Source organism: Tachysurus vachellii, chromosome 3 (genome assembly GCF_030014155.1).
Source record: "Tachysurus vachellii isolate PV-2020 chromosome 3, HZAU_Pvac_v1, whole genome shotgun sequence".
Lineage (NCBI taxonomy): Eukaryota > Metazoa > Chordata > Actinopteri > Siluriformes > Bagridae > Tachysurus > Tachysurus vachellii.
The window spans coordinates 24300209-24322542 of NC_083462.1; the positions used below are offsets into that span (position 1 = coordinate 24300209).

At 40.9% G+C, this 22334-nt stretch overlaps 2 protein-coding genes across 8 annotated transcripts in view; one reads left to right on the forward strand and one right to left on the reverse strand.

Annotated features, from left to right (window-relative positions):
- Positions 1-818: 818 nt before the first annotated feature.
- On the forward strand, positions 819-4502 carry hebp2 (heme binding protein 2). 3 transcript variants are annotated; one of them, XM_060866376.1, is made up of 5 exons: positions 819-950; positions 1103-1203; positions 1310-1445; positions 2449-2629; positions 2744-4502. In XM_060866376.1, exons 2-5 carry the CDS (start codon positions 1132-1134, stop codon positions 2928-2930), a joined length of 576 nt encoding a protein of 191 aa, XP_060722359.1. In that variant the 5' UTR covers positions 819-950; positions 1103-1131; the 3' UTR covers positions 2931-4502. The 3 variants fall into 3 exon arrangements, with proteins under 3 accessions (XP_060722359.1, XP_060722360.1, XP_060722361.1); XM_060866377.1 differs by having other exon boundaries at positions 1124-1203; XM_060866378.1 differs by having other exon boundaries at positions 830-950; positions 1050-1203.
- Positions 4503-5140: 638 nt separating this feature from the next.
- nhsl1b (NHS-like 1b) overlaps positions 5141-22334 on the reverse strand; it is a 95952-nt gene continuing 78758 nt past the window's right edge. For 4 of the 5 annotated variants that reach the window (XM_060866371.1, XM_060866373.1, XM_060866372.1 and 1 more), the window contains exons 2-8: positions 21392-21544; positions 18314-18444; positions 16606-16792; positions 15025-15156; positions 10487-13666; positions 9034-9151; positions 5141-7292 (exon numbers count right to left, since the gene is read on the reverse strand). In XM_060866371.1, coding sequence (XP_060722354.1) covers positions 6629-7292; positions 9034-9151; positions 10487-13666; positions 15025-15156; positions 16606-16792; positions 18314-18444; positions 21392-21544 — 4565 coding nt within the window. In that variant the 3' untranslated portion in view covers positions 5141-6628. The remainder of the gene's footprint in view (positions 7293-9033; positions 9152-10486; positions 13667-15024; positions 15157-16605; positions 16793-18313; positions 18445-21391; positions 21545-22334) is intronic. The other variant, XM_060866374.1, reaches the window with a different exon arrangement.

The following is a 22334-nucleotide window of genomic DNA, read 5'->3' on the forward strand; positions in this document are numbered from 1 at the left end:
CAAAAAGGTGAATTCCACCCAGGGCTGTCAAGTGTCACGCATTGAGAGTGACAGTCACGCATGTCGGTCTTTCGTCACACTCTCCCGCCACACATTGTATTTCTCACGCAGAAAAACTTTTTGACTATTTATCATATATTTAATAAGCCACAGCGCCCAAAATGTATCAGTCCGCACCGCTGTCTCTATGGAACCGGGCAGGAATCAAGCGCGTCTCACCTGGAGCTCTTAGTCGAGCCTGACACTTATCCTCAGTAGAGAGGGTATTTTCGATGGTCGGTTTGAACAAAACCTCAACCTCAACCTCAACACGAAGCTTGTCTCTGGACGGGACATTGTCCTCAATCATGACCCTAAAAATGTCTGGGCTTGAGCCGAACTGTTTTAAATGGGAGCAACATTACAAATGATAAAGGAGTCCAAAAAGGCAACAAACACTTACAATAAACAACACATAATCTCTCTCTCTCTCTCTCTCTCTCTCTCTCTAATATATATGTATATATATATATATATATATATATGTATATATATGTATATATATAGGGGTTGGTGAAAACTCTTGCCTGTCCTCAAAACTTGAGAGCCCTCAAAGCTGAGGTGACTGTAAACCAAAAACTTTCTTCTTTACACAAAAACATTTTTAGCCATTTAGGTTTTAACAAAATATTCATGTCGTGCAAATTCAATTACATTTAAATCACCTTGTTCATAGGATTTCTAATATCAGGTATGTGTATTTCCGGTTGTTTTGAAACGTCGTCATGGTGCGCCGATTAGCAGAGCCAATGGGGAGCATGCAAAGCGTCACGTGTCAAGAGTAAAAATTACACAAGTGGTTTCTGCGTCACGCGCACAACGTTAGATAACCTGTAACATAACAACTGACTCAACTGCAACTAAACTAACTAATAATCTACTTTTCTGTAATTTACCATCACAGGAAACAGGTAGGAAACGCTTTATTTTTTTTAAACGGCTAGATAAACATTCAATATTTGCACTTGCATAAGTAAATGAATTTAAAGTTAACTAAGTATAATGTACAGTTCCATTAAAACACGTCGAGTATCATTTCCCTGAACACTATTATTACTCCCAGCCTTGTGTGTTGGTGTAAAAGTGGAGAAGATGTTGAGGGCTATGGGAAAAATGGTGTTTGGAGGTTTCGAGAATCCAAAATACACTCCTCAAAAAAGCAAGGTTGGTCAATTATAACAGTATCTTAGATACCCAAGCTTGTTTTTAACTTTGTGTGTTTCTGTATGCATGCATGCATGAGTGTACCTACATTTTGTGTGTTTTTCAGGGAGATGATTATGAAGTAAGGAAGTATAACACCACCCAGTGGGTCAGTACTACAGTCAGTGGCACTGAGCAGGACGAGGCCTTAAGCACTGGCTTTAGGAGACTCTTCAAATACATCCAGGGGAATAATGACAAGCGTGAGATGTGCCTGCTACTTCACTGAATCTTTTAGTGTCTGTTCATACTTTGTTTCCCTCAATCAAAGGTTGATGAACTTGCCTAAACAAATAACTATCTCTTGTAGATGGCACGGTTATCAACAAAGCTCTTCTGTTAGTTTGTTAAAGAACAATTTAAAGATAGTAAAGTGTGATTAAAGGAAGCTTGGAGGTGTAAACACTTTTCTGCCTAGTGAATGTAAACATTTATAGTTTTAACCACACACCTAGCAACATATGTTTGCAGTCATTGGTTCCATTACTGAAAGGCCAGTTTCTTGTTTTAAGATGTTCAGGAGCTGAACTAGTTGTTTTGGGAAGCTGGAAACATTCAGGGTTCATAACAGTTGAGCTACACTTTTACATAAATAAAAATAAATAATAAAAAGCTCTAATGTCGCCACTAGGTACAAGCCAGTATTTTTGGGTTTCTTCGTTTCATATCGCATTACATTTTGAAATCTTAAATGCAGACATAGATACAGGAAGCTAGTGGGTTCATTCATTAAATTAAATACAGTTCCACATGCTGACATCACCAAAGCTATGGATTTTAGTCCAGCTGAGATTAAAACCTCTTGTTCATGTGATTAAAAGACTTTGCTGGGTAAAGAAATAGCTCATAAACATTCCGTGGCCCTATAAACTAACTGGTCATAGTAATCTTTGTACTAGAAAAAAGCAAGGACTTTATCTTAATGTGAGTAATGTTCAAATATGTAAACATTGTTACACGCCACAGTCAGCACAACAGCATATTCTTTATCATGTCACTTGTAGAATGCAACTTATTTTATGCATCAGCCATGACATGTCCAACAATGTTGTAAATGTACAACGTTTTTATTTACTCTGGAGAAAATAGGAACGATCAGAAACTTTTAATAGCAGATTTTATTTAAGAGAGGGAACTGCGCTTAATTGTGAAAGAAGTAAAATGGCGTCTTTAGTTCACTTACTTTGATGATGCTCTCTGTATCAGAGGTGAAAGTGGACATGACCTCCCCAGTGACCTGTCTTATTAACCCTGGAGATGGACCATCATGTGAGAGCTCCTTCACTGTGTCCTTTTACCTTCCTGAGGAGCACCAGGCCGAGCCCCCCAAACCCAGCATCCCTGAAATCTTCTTCGAGAACAGGAAGGAGTTCACAGTGTTTGTCAGGTATTTACATTAAAGCAGACTTGCGACAGTGTACGAGGCTTTAAATTGCATTGTTCATGTATTGGTTGGGGTTTTGTGTGTGTGTGTGTGTGTGTGTGTGTGTGTGTGTGTTAGGACTTTTGGAGGTTTTGCTAACAGTCAGAACACCCGTGAAGAGTTACTGAAGCTGACTGAGAGCTTGAAGAGGGATGGAATGAAATTCAAAGAGGCTCCCTACTACCGTGTGGGCTATGACAGTCCTTTCAAGCTTGTCAACCGCAGGAACGAAGTCTGGCTCATACAGGAGGAGGGAGAGGAGTGAGTCAGTAAATGGTTTACAGGGTGCATAGTGAGTGATAAAGGTCATTTTTGGTTTGGATTTTTTTATTGAAAACGCTACTAATGAGACGTTTTTTAATAATCATGAATTCAAACCACTAATATGTCTAATATCAAGCCAAATATCATTAAATCCTTATAGAATTTGTATAATCACTGTGTGAGACAGCCTACAGTCTTTTTTTAAAAATGATTATTTTATTTTTTTGCTTATCTTTTTAGATGGATTTGTGTTATATTTGTGATTTTTATTGCACTACTGCCTAGACCACACTAGAAGATTTATATAGTCCAAAAACAGCAGCTTATTTTCTTTGCACTTTTCTCTGAGGGTGCTTCACTGCCCTGTAATGCAGCATAAGCAGCATTTTGAACAGATCTGTTTGGCTCGCCTCATGCCAAGGAGGAAGCAGGTGTAGCATCACCTCCGGTAGCTGTTGTGGGAGAGAAGCTGAGGATCTCTCTGAGGAGAGATGGCTGGTGGCTGGGAATTAGCATATGACCAAAGTGATTACTAAATTGACTTGACCCCCACCTCCCCATTTTCAACCCAGTCATTTAGGCATGATATTAAGATTGTTTTCACGTAAGACAGTCTGTTTTCCAGCTCATTGCCTGAGGTTGTGAATATTTAATATTTTTAATAGTGAGGATACTAGATCAATGTATTAATTAATAGAAAATGTAACACATTTTTGTACATTGTTCTGGTTAAGGGCCATATGCCAGAAATATCGATCAGGCTGGTCATGACTGTCCATTCAGAACACTGTAGCGTTTAATATTAGATCTTGCACAACCCAAACTACAGGACAGTTGGGGAGGGTAACTATTCATGACCAAGAAAAGGTTCATAATCACCAGCCTGATTATCCTCTAGTGTGGCCAGGCATTATTTATCACTAATCATATAACCAGTTTAATGTGAACATTCCACTACAGATTCCTGTTTTTCCAACTTAAAGCCATTAAGTACTATGATTCTTAACTCTTAAATTCTACACTGAATTTGATTATTTAATAATAATTTCATAAACAAAATGCTTCTACATTTATTATCGATTATATTAACTAAATGTGAAATTATACACTTTCTATTAAAATAGTGGCTTTTTTTTTTTGGTATTAAATGTTTCAACTTTTACTCATTCTGTAATAAATTTTGCTTGTATTTTAAATTTCTCTGAATGTGGATGATTTTAGCTTAGAAGGTGTTAAGGACACGAGCACAGCTGCAAGGAGCAAAACTTCACTGATCCACATGTAGACTCTGCACTGTCATCAGGTTTATTTTAGAGTCAAATATTGCCTGAATATCATGTTCATGCACTCAGCACTGTGTGAAAACTCAATTATACTCTACTGATGCTGAGCCACAATACTAAGAGGATCTATTATTTCTTTGGCAGTGCATCATAAAGCCATGAGTGTCCAAATGTGTATCCAAGACAGTTTCGTTAAAAAAAAAGAAAAAAAAAAAGCTTTTGTGTTCCAATTGTAAACAGTAATAGAACTAGTGATTAGATTGAATAAACCACAACACCATGACAGTAAAGATGTTTAGTGGAATTTTTACTTTTTTATATAAACAAATATTTAGATTTTACATTTCCTACCTTAGCCAAGAGCCATGTCAGAATCCAATATCTTTATGCATAAAGGATATTTGTATTTAAGCATATCTTTATTCATTCGCCATGTCATGACCTTACATCCCATGCCAAATCCCAGCTATATATATATCATGAATTACATTCATTTATTCAGAGCCCTTTTTGGTCATAATTTTCTTTGGTCAAGAAGATTAATGTTTTGATGATTGACTACAATTATAACAAGATCTTACAATCAACTGTGCAAATGAATTCTTGCACAGATGAAAATAGATCAACAAATGATTTTCTCTGAGAATGAATAATCTAGAACATGGATTTAAGTAGACATCTTATGAGGCCGCATTATTTATTCACATGGGGAAAAGAAGTTATGAAGACTTAATCATCAAAAAAGGGCTTGTTATCTTTTGGACTTAGTGATGCGAGAACAGAAATGGACATGACAGAGCAATAAGCGTTGACCCCACAGAAACCTTTAGAAATGACTAACTGCCCTGGGTGACATGGAGACTCACGTGACGAGTGTGATTATTCCGACTGGCTGACAGGTGGCAGTGAATCAAACACAGAGATGGGCCATTTTTAAACATCACCTTTTTTTTATTTATTAGAGAGACATACACAGGAGGGTTAGCAGCTGTCTTCCCCTTGTCACTGTGATTTTGGTTTATTGGATGAAAAGGACAAGACTTAAAGGCCTCAAAATCAGACTCGGCACGAGTCTAAAACAGTGACGTTATGCTTAATACATAATTATTAACTGAGCTGCAGATCTGTAAAATCCCTCACATAAATCACTTCAGATTCTGGCTAATCTAAAATAAATACTCTACAAAAAGTAAGCCACTTCCTCTAACAAGGGTGTACAAATTCTTCGAAAATAAATCCAGAGGTTATTTCTTAATATTTATGTTTATATACAAAATCTAGTATAAAACTGCGTGAGTGAGATTTTATGTAAGAGGAGTTAGTACGTAAGAAATGTAAAAGCTAATCTTTAGCAAAGCTTTACAGAAGACATTTTATTGCTTCCAGTCCAGTAAGCGTCTGAGCTACCCAGAATCCCTACAGCAGGTGAAATTTACATTTATACTTTAAACTCTTTGGTTAACAAAACAAAAAATATTACAAACAAAACAGATGTTACTTGGTTCAAGTAGGTGTTCTCTTTGTTTGTAGAAAGACATCACAACCAACACAAGCAGAACATTTGAAATGACCCAACAGACAAAACACAAACACAGTGCAACACACTACACACTAAAAACCCCACAATTTCTTTTTTTTTCCTGAAGCCTCTCAGCCTGCATTTCACATGTGCAGATTCAGCAGTCCTTTATAATACATTCTGCTGAATCTGTTTGTCACTTTCCCACAACCAGTGCTTCTCAGGAATAAGCAGAATCAGAAAAACCTCTAACATGGCTTCCAAAGTTCATGACAGTGTGTATGTCGGTCTGAAATGGACCATATCCAAACATGTATTTGGGAGTCATTTCAGGTGCATTACTGCAGAACTGGACTACAACCTCGAGAACACTCTGAGCATTCCACAAAGCAAAGTCAATCTATCCACTGGTCAAATGGATGACTTGCTTTGAATTCCTTCAAGTTTGATTCCCACATGCCATTCAGCCCGGATTCCACATTCCCAATATACCATTCCTGATGTGAACAGTGGAAATTGAGAGGCAAACCAAACAGAATTAAGTTTTAGAACAGAATTAACATAAGATTTATGGAAATAAGTGTACGACTGTAAAGAAAAGCACTTTCACACTTTTGCAGGACCAAAAATAGTACAGATGTGACAAACTGAAGAGCTGTGACAAAAATGGGATCTACTTCACACACAAATCAGTCTGAGGGAGGCACCTTTTGGCTCTGCATATCTCCTACTATACAACCAGATTTGTGTAGCATGGCCCAGAACCTTGACGGTGGGGACAGAAAGACTACCATCTTCCCTGTCTGTCCGTCCACTGGTCCGCTGCCATTAGCCAGTCACTGTTACTGTGACGAAGTTCATTTTGTTCCCTTTTGTGGGGGGGAAAAGTCATTTCCGTCAACTCTCCCTCTCACATAAAGTGCCATTTGAGTCTTGAGGGATTGGGCTAGAGGAAACTAAAGGGGAAACCGAAAACGATTCATCCAGTGACTCTCCACTCTCAGTTAATTCTCCTTCCCTCTCACAGATGACGGTCATGGGGCTGCTAAGGATTCGACTCCGGGAATTGTACTTGCTGCTTGCAGCAGAGGGTGGTGTGCGGGATCGGCTGTACTTTGGCCCTAGCATTGAGGGCGGGGACAAGGGGGAGCACAGAGAGTAACGTGGTAGTATAGCCTCATTCCGGGGCCAGTCCTCTGGCACCCTCTTGCAGCGACCAGGGGAAGAGCAGGGGCTGTCAAGGCCTGCTGTTGGTGAAGTGGGATCCAGAGAGGAGTCTAGTGATCTTGTCCTCTGGAATCGTGGGTCAGTTGTGCGTAGCATCTCGGCAGCAGACATGCGAAAGCTGCCTTCTGAGCGGCTGCCCTTCTTCAGCAGCAGTGCCTTAAAGGTGTCACTGCTGGTGGCTGATTTGCGCAGGTTGCGCTGGATGGAACCTGTCTGACGAGGCACATTTGAATTCAAGGAAGGACTCGGTCCTGTTGGTGTGACCGGTGGAGATGAGTTACCTCGCAGGCGGTCATCATCTGACTCCTTACGACCCAGGACCTTCCGCTTAGACCTGCAAAGTACAAACACTGGAGAGTTAGGAATGGTCAGATATATGAGGATAAAAACCGTTTTTATTATTTAATTGAAATTGAAACAACTTTCAAGTATAAGTGAAAGCTGTGTTTAAAAAGCTAACAATGGTTGCAGCTTTAACATGTTAGGTTACACTTGTTATGTAATAAGGGTTATTTTACTGTAAATTGAACTGCAAAGCTAATCCTACATCAGGCGTTTCTGAAGCTCAGCAAATCTAAATAGGGTTTGTTTTGTGATTAATTTTTCTCTGATGAGCATCCACCCTCCATCAATTCTGCTTCCAGTTTTTCTTATTAAAACCAGCAGAGCTTCACATAGTTAATGCCTTTGCAGCACAAAGGTAATGGAAGAGCAGGAATAACTTGCTGTTGGATATTAATGCCTTTTATTTAAATGCACTCTCTTAAAAGCCAACATAAAGATGAGAACTGCACACATTGCAATCTTGGGGTGGGGTGTGTATAGTAAGGCAAGCCGTGGGATAGCGGAATTAAACAACGAGGCACTCTGGGAAAACTGCCACAGATCCCTGTAAACAAGAAGAGAATGTCCTCTCTTCACTGAGGGTGGTGCCTAAGCGTTATGCCCATTAGCCAACAGATCCTGAAAGAAAATCTGCATCAGTGCTTTAGATTACTGGAGTGAGGGATTAGCAGGGGAATAAAGCAGAAATGTATGCCATTGCTAAGAGATTATAAGGGTAATCCCACTGTGCCATCACCACAAGATGGGAAACACCAGTGGCCAATTACTTGCCAGGTCGCACCTCAGGGGCTGAGGGACATTCATGCATTCACGATCTAAGCTGAGCAGAAGAGTGGACAAGAGAAATGAGGGGAGCCAGGAACAAATGGGATAAAATAATAATATACATGGATCTTAATATAGGAGACATACAAAATATGAAATGTTATGGAGGACATTGAAGAGCTATGAGAGCAGACCAAAACTACCAAAGACATTAGGTTCAGATATAAACATGGATGGTAAGAGTTGATTAGATTCTTACTGCAAACATACTGCGTTGAAACACCTTTTTTTTAATCATTTCTTTCAGGTGGCAGAGAAAGAATTACTAGTAGAACTGATACAACAAAAATACAACTATTTTTTAAAGATATTCCATAATGACATGTATTGATATTAAATAGAACAGATCTTGTTGAAATTTAAATGAATAAAAAGACATGATAAAAATCAAAAAATAAAAAATACACAGCTGGAATTACTAAGACACTACACTGTTACCCACCATTTCAAGTTTAACATTTGTATGTCTATGAAAAAGTGTGAGATTGTGATCTACACACAAACTGTGTTCAGTTTGCTTATAATTTGTTTCTGTAATTGTACATGGGTTTGTGTGGCTACATTTGTAACATACAGCACAAACACAACTTAGAATCCATGCAGTGTACAAAATTGAACACATTTGAACAGACACTTGGTTTGTTGGCTGTGTGCATGAATAAATGAATGGATCTATATGATCTTATTTTTCATTTCTTAATGCAGTTAATCCTGCATCTGAGCACTTTATAATCTGACCAAGAAACCAGAGGAGCCTCTTGCCACATTCCAGGTTTGATGGATGTATTAGAGAATCAGGGAGACAGACTGGTTTTAAGTTATGGAAGGATGTGCACTCTACTGAGTTGAGGAGAGAACTGATGGGTGTCAGATAAGGATACTGAAACAACATGGAGGATGTGTACCTGTGAATGGCTGCAAAAAGGTCCTCTGTGGTGCGGGGCCGTGTGGGAGTCACCATGTCTTCGCCGTTAATGCTGGGAGTCTGTGGGGAGTTTGATGCATTGGATTCGAACACTTCACCTGAAAGACGTATGAAGCACAAATGAATATTGACAGCTGTGAAAGCTTGTACTGTTGCTTATGGAGAAGGAAAATAACCACCCACATCCATATACACTGCATGCATAGCATACATTCCAGAAATGGCACAGAGGCTGTCCGACTCAAAAACATGTTGAATCTACACAAAGCTGGAAGATTGTATGTCTGACAAACACATACCACACATTCTGGAGGGAGATATCTAATGCATGGAAACAATGTACGTGTAGCACAAGTGAAAGAACAAACTAGTCTAATACAACCTACATGTCCGGATAGAACAAACTCTCACTCACATGACAACTGCAAACCATATACAATGTCAGAAAAAGGACAAGCTAAGGAATGACAGATCTCTCCTATCCGAGTAAGCCAAGCATTCTAACAGACACCTTATCAGTCTCCAACATACTCAAGGGCAAACGTACACTTTAAAAGGCGTCAATAACTCTCTTTACTCTTACATTGTCACAGATGAATCCAGCTCTGCATCAGAGTTGAGTTGCCTGATTCTGTCCTCTCTGCTTTCGTCTCTCATCTGCACTCCCGAGAAGATGTAGGCTACGTTATACACTCTCTTTCCTCCCCCTCCCTCCCTCTACACCCCTCCCCTCCACTCTAAACGGCCAGCCCTTGGGAAGACTGCCCCATCCTATCTTCACTGTAATGTGTAGGGCAGGACAGAGGGAGAGAGCTGTAAGGGCGGGTGTAACAGATGTGAGGATACAGGAGGATGCAAGAATACGGAAGAGAAAAAAGTCAGCATGAAATAGGCTAAACAAAGCAGGGTTGAAGGAAAAGAGAGGGTTCGGGATTGACAGGAGTCAGTGGAACAGTACATGAGAATGACAGAAGTATGACAAGTGACAGTACAGACAGGAGGAACATAAACAATTCATTCCAATGACTGCTGCTGCAGCGTGCCACAATCCCTGTTTCGTGAGAGAGGCGGTGGCATAATCCTTTGCCTCAGCTCACCAGAATTACACAAACATTATGCTTACAACTGCACTGCCCTTGACAGCCTCCAGAAAGGTGAAATTCAGTACAAAGTAATATTAATTTTAACCATGTTAATTCACTCATCAAGCCCTTAAAACTGGTTACTCGCCATATGACACAATTAACCTTGACTGAATGTACACACTTGTCCCATGCTCATTAGTCCTACAGTAAATCTCAAAGTTATTCCCATTTTCCATGTGTCTAGTGTTTCCAGCATTTAAAAAAGAACCAAGTACTAAAAAATGTATGATTCTGTCAAACAGTTTTACAAATGACCACTGAGAGCAAAATTAGAAAATGTTCACTCACCATCATCTTTGGAGCAGACTGATCCTGCAGTGCTACTTAATTCATCTTCTTCATCATCATAATCTCCATTTTCTTCTTCTTCTCCTTCTGAAGTGCCCACTGCACCATCCACTGCAGATGATTCCTGAATGGTGGGAGTCTGAGGGGGTTCTTCAACCTGACCAGCAGTTGGACATATGCTACTTTCACACGAGGAACTCTCAGCAGAACTTTTGTAATCATTCTCCTCTACCTCTTCCACTGGCAGGGATTCCTGAACCTCTGTGTTAGGTGCACAATTAGCCATTTCTTTTTGAGTATTTGAAACCACTTGAAAAGAAGAATCTTCCACATTGTCCAGTGTCTGCTTGTACTCTACTCTAAGCTCAGGTTCAGCTGCAGAGACATGGGGAAATTTGGGCTTCTTGGAGAACACTGGAGGTTTTTTCTTGCTTGTGTTGTTTTGTTGTGTTCTCTCCATCTGCATACCATCCACCTCAGCTTTAGCTAGAGTATGGCTAATGAAGTCATCTGAAGGATAATTCTTTGTTTCATAGGGCATTTCTTGTCCTGAGTTTGCCTTATAAAGTTGTATCTTTTTGTCTTTTGTAATTATATTCTCTTTTAAAGTCTCATTTATTTCAGGATTCGAGAAAGAATCCAGGGGCAAAACAGTCTGGGCCTCTAACTCTTCAAATTTCTCTTTTGTGCCAGGCTTAGTAGAAATCTGTTCAGTTTTCACCTCTTGGGATTTATTGCTGTCCTCCCTATTCTCTGGTTGTTTGACTGACCGAAGCTGCACACTTTGGAGGGCAAATGGAGTTATTAGTGGCATGGTAGACTTGCCAATCTCTTCAGAGTTGACAGAAACTGACTTTCTATCCGAGTTTACTGATTTGAGTCTGTCTTTAATTCCCTTTAGGCTTGCTGAGGCAGGTATGATTGGAGTCAAGGTGGGCAAGGATGGTGGTGGCGGTGGTGGAATATGTACATTTTCAGGGGGAGGAGACAGGGGTGGTGGGGGATGAAAACTGGGCTTAAAAGATCCATTATGTAGCATGCTATGGTCATTCAACACCTCTGGAGGAGGAGGAGGGGGAAATTCTGGAGAGGAATTTATGGAGAGTGGGCTCACGGATACAGCGTGCTGTGGGCTGCTGGGTAAAGGAGGAGCAGGTGGAGGTGGAAAGGTCTGACTTGAAGCGCACACAGGACTGCAGGGGGGAAGAGGTGGAGGGAAAGGTTCAGGGATAAGTGGTGAAACTGATGAATTAGGAAGAGGTGGAGGTAGAGGGGGGATGTTGTTCCTAACAGAATCTGAAGTGTTAGAGGATAAAGATGTTGAAGAAGAGGATATGGACACAGAGGAGAGCAAAGAAGACTTCCTTTCAGGCACACGTGGCTTGGGCTTTGAGCCAGAGGGTGACATGGACCTTATGAAAGAGGGAACAGGAGTGCCAGCTGTTGGGGTGTTGGACTGACTTGAATATCCACTTGAAGGGGAGGTTAAGCGATGCACCCTGTCTGGTGAAGATGTGTTTGCCTGAGGCTTTGCTGACATATTCCCCTGAGCAGGAGGAAGAGTTTTCTGAGTATCATTGTGGATATGTTGTCTATCTGTCATGCTACCTGGCTGTCCTACATTAGACAATGAGTTAGTATGTGCTGGTGACTGTGCCTGATCACTATGCAGACGAGGGTATTCCATGTAATAGCCCCAAGACTCTGCATAGTCAGAACGCAGGCTGCTGGTGTCACTGTGTGAAGGTGTGACATGACAGATGGAATAAACATTAGCTACTCCTGCAGCTGACACACCACTACTGCCTGCACTTAAGCTACTTTGGCTCCTAGGCCGCAGCATCCAGGGGTCTTCATAGTCACTGCAAGGGCTTTGAGATGGTGAGGTCAAAGACCCTTTCCCTTTCAACCCATTCTGCAGTGACTGCTGAAGTGTAGCAATCAGTGACTCATTAAGAATTGACCCATTGCTAGCATTAACACCATTGTTATTCTTAGGCAAACGCTTCAGTGAGTCTGTACGTGCCGGAGGAAGGGGTGGCTTCTTAGACTTACGGAGGGAAATAGATCGGGACAGTGATTGATCACTGTAAATGCTGCTACGGTCTCCTGGCTGGCCTATGCACTCATACATACTATGTCGTGCTGCCCTGCCTGCAATGCTATGTCCTTTTGGCCTCAGGCCTGAATCCAAATGCATGGAGGTGTAGTAACCATCATTGTCCATGGAGTACAGTGAACTAGAGTCTGTACCTTTAGAGGAGCGTTCCAGACTGTTGTAGAGATGATTAATAGGAGTGGAGCAGCTGGAGGTGAGTGGCCTTTTGGGCAATACATTCTCAGGGGTATCATAAATCCACTGTTCATCTGATGATGCTGTTCCTGCAGCAATTGTACTGTGACTATTTAGGCTGCTATCTGACTGACGGGCTTCCTGCATGTCTGTATCTCCTGTCTCAACACTGGTGGCCACACTGGTGGAGCTTTCTCCATTGACACCTGAGGATATCCCTAGAAGCCTTGCATTCAGTTGCTGCGCTGGGCTAGACGTAGAATGAAGGGCAAACATCTCAGCCGAACATGACAATGCTGCATTGGGGATAAATGACTTTGAGTAGGCTGCATGAGAAGAAACCACACAGGCAGTCCCCCAGTCCCCATGTGATCCCCTCACCTCTTGGGATTTTGGGCGGGCTGAAGTGCCAGTCCTAGGGCTATTCCTCATGTGAACTGCAGTCTCATCAGCTTGGAGCTTTCCAATCTGCCGAGATGCTGGTACAGCACTATCTTCTGGCCTACATGAAGTACTGCTACTCAGGAGCTCTGCATTCAAAGAAACCCGCGCACCCCGTGGCAAGCTGTGAAAGCGCTGCAGATCACCATTAAATCGAGGAGCCATGACATGCACAGGAGATCCAAGCGAATAGTCTTTTGGAACTGTGGATATATTGTTGGCAGATGTTGACATTCCAGCCATCTGAGCAGCAATTCCTTGGCCTCTCTGAGCTCGGATCCTTCTCATAGATGGTGGAACAATTTTTACCTCCTCGGTCTGGCAGCCGGAATCCTTAGTCATGGAGTGCCTTAGTGTAGAACATACACTGCCAGAACGTTCCAGTGTTGAAAACTGTCCAGGAATAAACATGGACTGTGGTCGGAGCTCCCCTCCTCGTCCTTTAGCTGCAGTGGAGTAAAACAGTAATGAGAGACATTCATGAGCATTGCTAAAGCTGCTCCCTGTCCCCTTCCTCTACCTTGCCCTTTCCTGACATCTGCTGTCAATCAGAGTGAAGTTTGTCTATTAAGAGCACTAATTAATTTGATTAGCTGCACCCACATCTGACATGTTAATATCTGGAAACATTGATTATAAGTGATGGCCTAGAGGCAGACTACCATAAGTCCTGAGAGTGCAAGAGTGAATTTGCATTTGCCTAGAACCAAGAATATGACAATTAAATTCGAATCAGAATCAGGTTTATTAGCCAAGTGTGTCGACACACACAAGGAATTTGGTTCCAGCTGTTTGTGACTCTCAAAAGTAAAGACATAAATAACACTATACATTTAGCATGGACAATAACAATATAAGTATATACGTTCTCTCTCTCTCACATATAACATTGGGACACAAACTTTGAGACCCCACGCCCAGCAATTGCTTCAACATCGTTGTTTCATCATCTTTTACATGTAGATGAAAAGATGATGATAAACACTGAAATGGGAATGAACCAGGATCAGGACATTGTTATACCCACACCCTTCTGCCCAAAGATTAGGATGGTTAAAGCAGATGCCCATGGCAGAGTACATAAACACAAAGAATTACAGGGGCTTAATGTTTTCAATGCAGACACCAGCATGCACATGGAAAGAAGAGGTGATAAAAACAGAAACAATTCAATGTTTTTAGACAAATCTATGTGTGCTTGGCAGGTGAAAATTCCTCGAGTCTTTCTTTTTGCAACATTTTCAAAGCCTATAGATGAATCTACACAAGATTGTGGTATATCATCTTCACTACTATAACTACATATCAGTACTCAAATACACATCCACAAGACAGGTTTTCGTGGAACCAGGGGCAACGATCCATTAGACAAAAAAACAGATTACAGATGAAAGCAGGTGCTGAATGCTCTAGCTACCTAACAGGAAAAACAGGGAACCAGGAGTAAAGATTGTATTGCATGGTGCAAATAAACACAAATGTTTAATGAAGAATTCGGACTGTATAAATGGAAAACATAAAAGCAATGAAGCAAAGCACTAGAAGCTGCTTGCATGTGATGGGGATGTCATGTAAATAGTATTACATGGAGCTGGACTGGGAAAAGATGGATGCTCAAATCAGACTCTGATTTGAGTGTTCTAAAACAGAACAAAAAGTACAGAACCAAAATGATTGCACATTCGCAAAGATTATGAAGGACTAGCAAGCATTCGACACTGGTCGCTATACTACAGCATGAAGTCTAGATGATGGCAGGCAAAGCAGGAGCAGCACGGTGGAAACTGGCAGAGCCTTACCATACCTAGTTCCTGCTGAACGTTGTCAGGCAAACCTGATATAGTCTTTCTCCGTTTGACTTTCTTGGGCCGACGGGCCAGAGTGTCTGTGTTTATCAGCGAGCGACGGACAATGGCCTGACGGTCAAACGTCTCCCCTGGAGACCAGGTGAGGAGGGAAGGTGATGGAGAGTAGACAGGCAGTTAATGACGAGCATGCATTTTTCATGCAGAGTATACCCATATGCACAAATGAACACACATAATGCACAAGACAATTTAAATATGGAATGGAATCTAAATTTTGAAGCTAAACTGATTTAAAACCTTAAACTGTAATGAGGAAACACAATGAAAGACTCCATTGTGAGAGAAGAGGCCTTTCTTGAAATGCCACTTCTGGACAAACAAATAAAATAATTCGGCTCATTAAATTTGCTTATTTTACTTTTTTTTTAAAAGAAATAACAGTAACAAAAAAATTGCTTTTAATATTAACTATAACTATAATAATATAGAGCTTTGGACAAATGTATGGGATTTCCTAATGATTGCTCCTGAAACTATACCACTTGTTCTACCAGTATTAGATTTCTGGACATTTCTGAGGATGCAAAACATCTGAATAAAATAGTCATGGTCATTGCTGTGTACTTGTACATAAAGCGACCCTCAAAGTAAAAAAAAAACATCTGATAAAACAAGCTTTTCCTCAAAAAATGATTTCTACATCAGGATTCCAGGCCTTAAAGTTCTGCCTATGAGCAGGATATCACCAGTTGATTAGTAGTTTAAAGATGCAGAGCACTTTACCGATTTCATTGATTTGTCTAACGATGCAATTAATTATACAGGTCTTCATCATCTTGTGATTCAGCACAGATGTGTCTGTACAAGATGATCAGACTTTTCATTTGTTGTCTTAAAACAATTTAACGTATAATGCTACTGTTATTTTAACTGTTATGGCTGACTCTCTGTGGCATCATGCGCCACTTTCCACAGATGTAACCTCTGAGGTTTTTCAAATGTTTTTCTTCTCTCAGTTGTGACCTTTTCAATTAATCACTGAAGTATTTTATAGGTAGCAATTTGTCTGCACTGCTGATAGACTGAGCCAGAGAACACTGCAGCATTTTCATGTGGTTTAGACATCCAGCAACTCTGCATGTGTGTGTACATGAATGTGATGTGTACATGGATGGATTAATACTTCATCTTTAACCTCATTCTAGAGCTCAGAAAGAGAATGAGTGCTAATATAAACAGATACCTGTAAACCTGTACGGAGAAAGTCAGTGTGGTAAACAGGGAGACAGAGAAAATGATGTAAAGACTCCATATATTACCAAGATATTCAGGTGTTACTATGTTAGTGCATGCAGACATATAACCCAACTGTTGTGGCAACGCACAAAATAGTGATAAGTGTGAAATGAGCTTATCTTTATTAGTAAGATATATTTTTCTAGAAAAGAAGATCAAATACTCTGTGGTTTGATCCTTTACCACACCTCACAATCTGATATTATAAAAATTGATTTCAGCCAAGGCCACGATGGTAAATATTGACGTCTCCATTTTACAGATATCAGTGTCGTTTTTACCTGTAACATTGATGGGGACAATGTCAGTCAGAATGGCCTGAGCTTCTTGTCTCATCTTTTCCTCCGGAGTGGGTAAGGGTGTGAAGCATGACTCCTGCCCATCCACCTCAGCCCCCTCAGACTTTAGTGCAGTGTGTGCCCTCATTGTGCTGGAGATTTTGTCCTCTTCTGCAGAGGAGGAAATCGACTGGAAGAAAAGTAAAAGGAAGAGGTTAGCGTTAGGTGAAAGGTTTCAGACTAGATGAGGCACACCTGAAAAGCTAACAGAGATAAACTATATAATGGAAACTGAAGGAATAAGCAGTAGATGGCTCCTGGATGGCATTTTCCTCTTTTAATCGCTGCCAACCTGAGGCACTTTATGGTGCTCCTGACCTTTTAAAGGTCTATGAGTACACAGAGCAGTTTCACGGCCAATTGAACACACGAACACAGACAAGTTTGTGAAAACACATATACACACACCCGTACACGCACACACATAAAGAAGAGGAAACAAGGGACAAGTGTGTGATTCACACAGGCAGAAAAACTGTTCCAGCATTGCGAATCCTAAATCAGATCACAGCTAACAACGATGAGTAAATCTGCCGCAGATGGAATCTTACACTCACAGTGGCACCTTAAATCCTCCACAACAATGTAAACTACAAAAACGCTGTGCTTGCAAATCTCTGGCAATATATGACGATGAGAATGAAATCAAAATGCAGTTCGGTCAGTTTTGAGCACAAAAACCTATAGACTTTATTTAAGAGACGCAATAAACTTCACTTCGCAACGCCACTCACTACAGAGGGATAGAATAAATAAATGGTGAAGGAAGCATGAGAAACACAGAGGTACACAAAAACCCCAGAAATTCAGATATGACCACAGTGAGGCAAAGAGCAATTAAATGATTAAAAATAAGTATACATAAGAGGTAGAGCAGTCACATGACTTCAGCACAATCTCAGGGTGGCATATCGAAGGCCGGACCAAGTGTCAGAGGATACATACGCAAAGTCTGTGGAGGTATTTGGATTTGTATATGAAACAGCGCATGAAGAACAGCAAGAGGAATTATGTACAATAAACAACTGATAGTCTCTCGAAACAGGCTAATAATCAAACCAGGTTTTCGAATAGTTTTGATTAACATACACAAGAAATTTCTTGTTAGCTACTCATCTTTATACTCAATAAGTTCTCTGTAAATAAAACTAATGCACTTCCTCTGCTGAGAGTAACAGGTGTGGTGTGTCTCCAGAGGCCCAGCCCTCACAATGCAGCAACACATGGCTGCCAACACTAATAAAGCACAAAGCGAGAGAGAGAAAACAGAGGAATGTATGGAGTGCATGAAGGAAACGAGACAAAGCCAACGTAGAATGAACCGCACATATTTTAATCTTTCTCACTGGCTATTTTTACCTTCATGCGCAGCCATCTCCGTCACACTTAACACAAAAAATGAATGTTGTGGTGAAAAAAGTCTATCAGGTTCACTAACCTTGTTCCGCCAAGATTATTTCACAAGTGTTTAAACACTTTAAACACACTTTTTAATAGATGAATTGGGGTCTGAGCAATTCTACAACAGTTTCAAGCATTCCCATGCCTGTCACTTAAGCTTTTCCTGACCTCCACTTACGAATCTGACTGTGATTATTCAGTCTCATGATGCTTAGAGCTGATGGTGTTTGCATGAGCCACAGTGTCTCACCTTATCATCGACATCTTCCTCATCCTCATCCTCCAGTTGGCTGTTGCGGGAGTGGGCGGAGCCTGAGAACGTGGGGCCCTGGGAGTAGTATTGGGAACTCCGGAAGCCATCCTTCCTCAGCTTATCACAATCTGCAATACACACAACACAACATAAACAAAGATATTTCGGTTAAAGCTTAATATATAGTAAAGCTGTTGCTGCTGAGTCCTTGAGCAAGGCCCTTAACTCTGAACTGCTCACTTGAATAAATTAGATAAATCTAAGTTTCTCTGGAATAAAGCATCTGCCAAACACTACAAGTGTAAATATAAACTACTACGGATACATGTTGAGTCATTTACGGTAAGGCAACCTGAAATATCAGGCATGCATGTGAAAGTATTCAGTGAGCTCCCTCTAGTGGTAAAAACACAACAGCACTTCTTGAGGAGTTCAGAAAATAAAGAAATAATAATAAGAATAAAAAAAAATATTTGTATTTGAATAAGAATATAAAAGAACACATAAAATATGTACACGTGTTACGTGGAATGTCTCACGTCTACGCCTGTGAGCCTGTCTGCGTGGGTGGGTGTGAGGAGGTCTCTAGAGTGTGTCTCAGTTTCATGCCGCTTGCTACAGACGGCAACCCAACATCCCTTTGGTATCCAGACAGATCTCATTCAATACCTTCCTTTAACCATGCATATAAGTGTGTCTACACAAAATGACACGTTCACACATTCAGATAGCAGAACCATCGCCTCTAATCAGCTCGGTGTTACAGTCTTTATGAGCCACTCATTTGTCTGATTCTGTCACAGCTTTAAAAATCCGTGAGGCAGTGGAAAGAGTGCTATTATTTTTCCATGAATGCAGACAGGGGACGTTTGACACAGACGGACTTCCACATTTAGTAACCTGAACATTGTAAATGAAAGGCAAACTCTTGACAATAACACAATTACAAATATAATTACAATAATATGAGATTTCGGCTTAAACAACATTCTTTGTTTTATTTTCGAGATCAAATCAGGTTTGTTAAATACAGAACATATCACTATGGGGCATGATATAATCATATTCGTCCTTTATCACATTAACTTTTTTCCCTAAAAGAAAGACTATGTTATATTCATTTGAACATTGGTAGCTCTGCCTGTCATCTATTTTGCATGATAGAACAGATTAACATAATTGTACATTATGATAGTACATAATTATGCAATCTTTTTTTTTTAAGTCACATTTAAATCACACACTAATGGAACTAACAGGGGAAAAAATACTTGGGATGGAAAACTGTAGCTACCTGCATGCTTTTTTTTTTGTTTTGACAGATGTAGGTCTGAAAATATAAAGGAAGTAGACCCAGGATAGATTTATAAATGAGGACATGACAGTGTTTTAGTCTTTAGATGGACAAGGCAGACCATTCAACACATTATGATGAGTGAGGGCTTTAAAATGAGTCAAAATCTTAGGCACAGTTTCGGTCCCTTCTTACAATAAAGCATCATAGCTTTTTTTAAACCACATTAAGCAGTTTACACATAACAGACTCCCTCTTTCTCAACAAAACATTCCATCGACGAGTATTGCATGTGTTAACATGCTCAGCAGCCAAAATAAACATCATCCCGAGAGGAATTTATTAGGTGTTGATGGTGATAACAGGCTGTTAATGTTAGCAGTGTTCTCTCCATTCCATTGTAATGCAATGTATTATTCCACTATAATACCGTGGTAGTTTATCTGCTAATCAGAGTGAAGGTAGGATAGTGAGTGTCCGTGAAACACCTGCGACTGGGTGGTACGTCAGTCTTACACGCAGCTGAGACACCTGTCCTTATGGAACTTCACAAGACCAAACTTATTCCTGCTTACTTACTGAGCCGTAGATGCAAAACTGCCTTAAGCTCTAAAAGAACATGAAGAAACAGGCCAATATAACAAAGTGCCGTGATCAAAGTGACCAGCAACACAGAAAAGTGTGTGTGTGCGTGTGTGTGTGTGTGTGTGTGAGATCAAAATAATAAAGAGACTAGAGCTTGGGAGAAGCAACATGAGAAGGTAAAAAAGAACAGACGTAAGATGCCCAACCAGGTCATCTGATACGTAAACTCCCTCTACTCAGGAGACCACTCCTTCTTTTGATACACACAACCCTTTTTTTTTTTTTCTCGTGAACACACACATGCACACACACACACCAAAATCTTTCTTTTCCATCCTCTGAACCTAGGATTGATCTCTCTCTTTACCACTTTATTTCTTCTCTCTCTCTCTGTCGCTTCTCTGTCAGTTCACTTCTACACCTGTTACTGTACAATTAATCAGCCAGCTCACTGACCAGCTGTCACGCTGCTCACTAAAAGTCTGTCGGCTCATGTTACCAGTACTGACTCAGGATCAGATCGAGCTTACCTCATCCCTAATCATGTTCTCTCCTAACAGATCACCTGAGCTGACGTCAGATCTCCTCCACACCACAAACACGAGTGTGTCCATGGAGCGTTGGCCTGCAGCTGACCAGTAGATTATACCTGTGTTTTATCTGCTGCATTACAGCTCTGATGATCCCCAAGCTGAATAATGCATTTAGATACAACCACACAGCAGATTCTAAACAAAAATGTATTACTTTTAGGTGCAGTGTGTAAGTGTGTCCAGAATATATCTCAGTATCACTGGGCACTAGGCAGGAATTCAGGACACCAGTTCAGCGCTTGATCCTGCACGTGCACACACACACGCACACGCGCGTGCACACACACCTAGGGGCAGTATAGATTTTCTAGGCCTACCAGCAGGTTTTTAAAGGTAGGACAAGACTAAAGGACCCAGAAGTACCGTGCATACGAGGTAAACAAGCAAAATTCCTCACATACAGCCCCGGGGCTGCAAGATAAAGAAACTACCTGCTGCACCACGTCACATATTTTATAAAAATGTAAATTTTGACATGCAGGCTTTTATATCATTTCTTCCGAGCTGTAAATTTGTAAAGCCTTCAATCTGGAACAGAGCAGGTTCATTCTGAAAAACAATTGCTATATGAATCGGTTTGAAGCTCTGGTGTTGGAATCTCACCTCTGAGCGCTGTTTTGAGGTTGACTTTAGCTTGTCGGTGCAGCTCTTCCACACAGGCAGGTCTGGATGAGGGCAGGAACACATTTTCTTGCTGGTGCCATGGTGCCGTGTAATGAACTGTCCACTTGCTCTCCTCATCCAGATTTGACACAGCTGTGGACCAAACACATAGTAATGGTTAAAAGACAAAAACAAAAAGATCTTCGAAAAGATATCAATGACGTGAATGTTTATCATCACCCATAACATCATCTGGTCCATTCAGCAATAGCAAAAGCAGCTACAGGTGTCCAAATCTACAATCTCTATAGATATGCCAATACAACAAAATACATTGACAACACTGCACATAATAAAACTCAAGCTACGACAAGTGAAAATCCAAAAAAGCATGCCACCAAATGCTGCTCACATTGTCCATCTGTGAACTCAGCATGACAGTTTGCTGTAAAACCCACTTTCCCTGTTGGCTTCATGCAACAACACGCCTTTTGAGGAGGAGATCCTGAACGACTTGTCCTGTGGTGTCTAAGCACAGAGAAGTGTGTTAAAGCTGCAAATGGGCTATTAAGAGCAGCTGGGGGCAAAAGTTTCAGGGAAGAACCCTACTGTTAAGATATGCACACGCTTAAAGAAAGGAGGCAGAAACGCAAGTGGTCGGGTGTGTGAGAGAGGAAACAGGGGTTTAGTAAACAGGAGGAGGTCTGTGGAGTCTGTGGGGGGGGTCACAGGTGCGACCCGGCTGTTAAGAAGTCGAATAGGCGTCGGGTAAGACAGCGGTCAGACTCTTGCACTGAGTGAGTGCCATGCAGTTGGTAATTGAGCTCATTTACAGTACACAGGAAAGCTGTTAAAACAGGCGCTATGTGAGCAGCCACTAAACATCAGTTCTCACTGCTGGTCAGTAGCTACTGCAAACCTGTTTGCAGTTTAGTGGAATGAT

Coding starts and splice junctions, on each gene's coding strand:
- hebp2 (XM_060866376.1), top strand. CDS start 1,132: ATGTTGAGGGCTATGGGAAAAATGGTGTTTGGAGGTTTCGAGAATCCA. Junction 1,446..2,448: donor CCAGGGGAATAATGACAAGC/GTGAGATGTGCC, acceptor TCTCTGTATCAG/AGGTGAAAGTGGACATGACC. Junction 2,630..2,743: donor GAGTTCACAGTGTTTGTCAG/GTATTTACATTA, acceptor TGTGTGTGTTAG/GACTTTTGGAGGTTTTGCTA.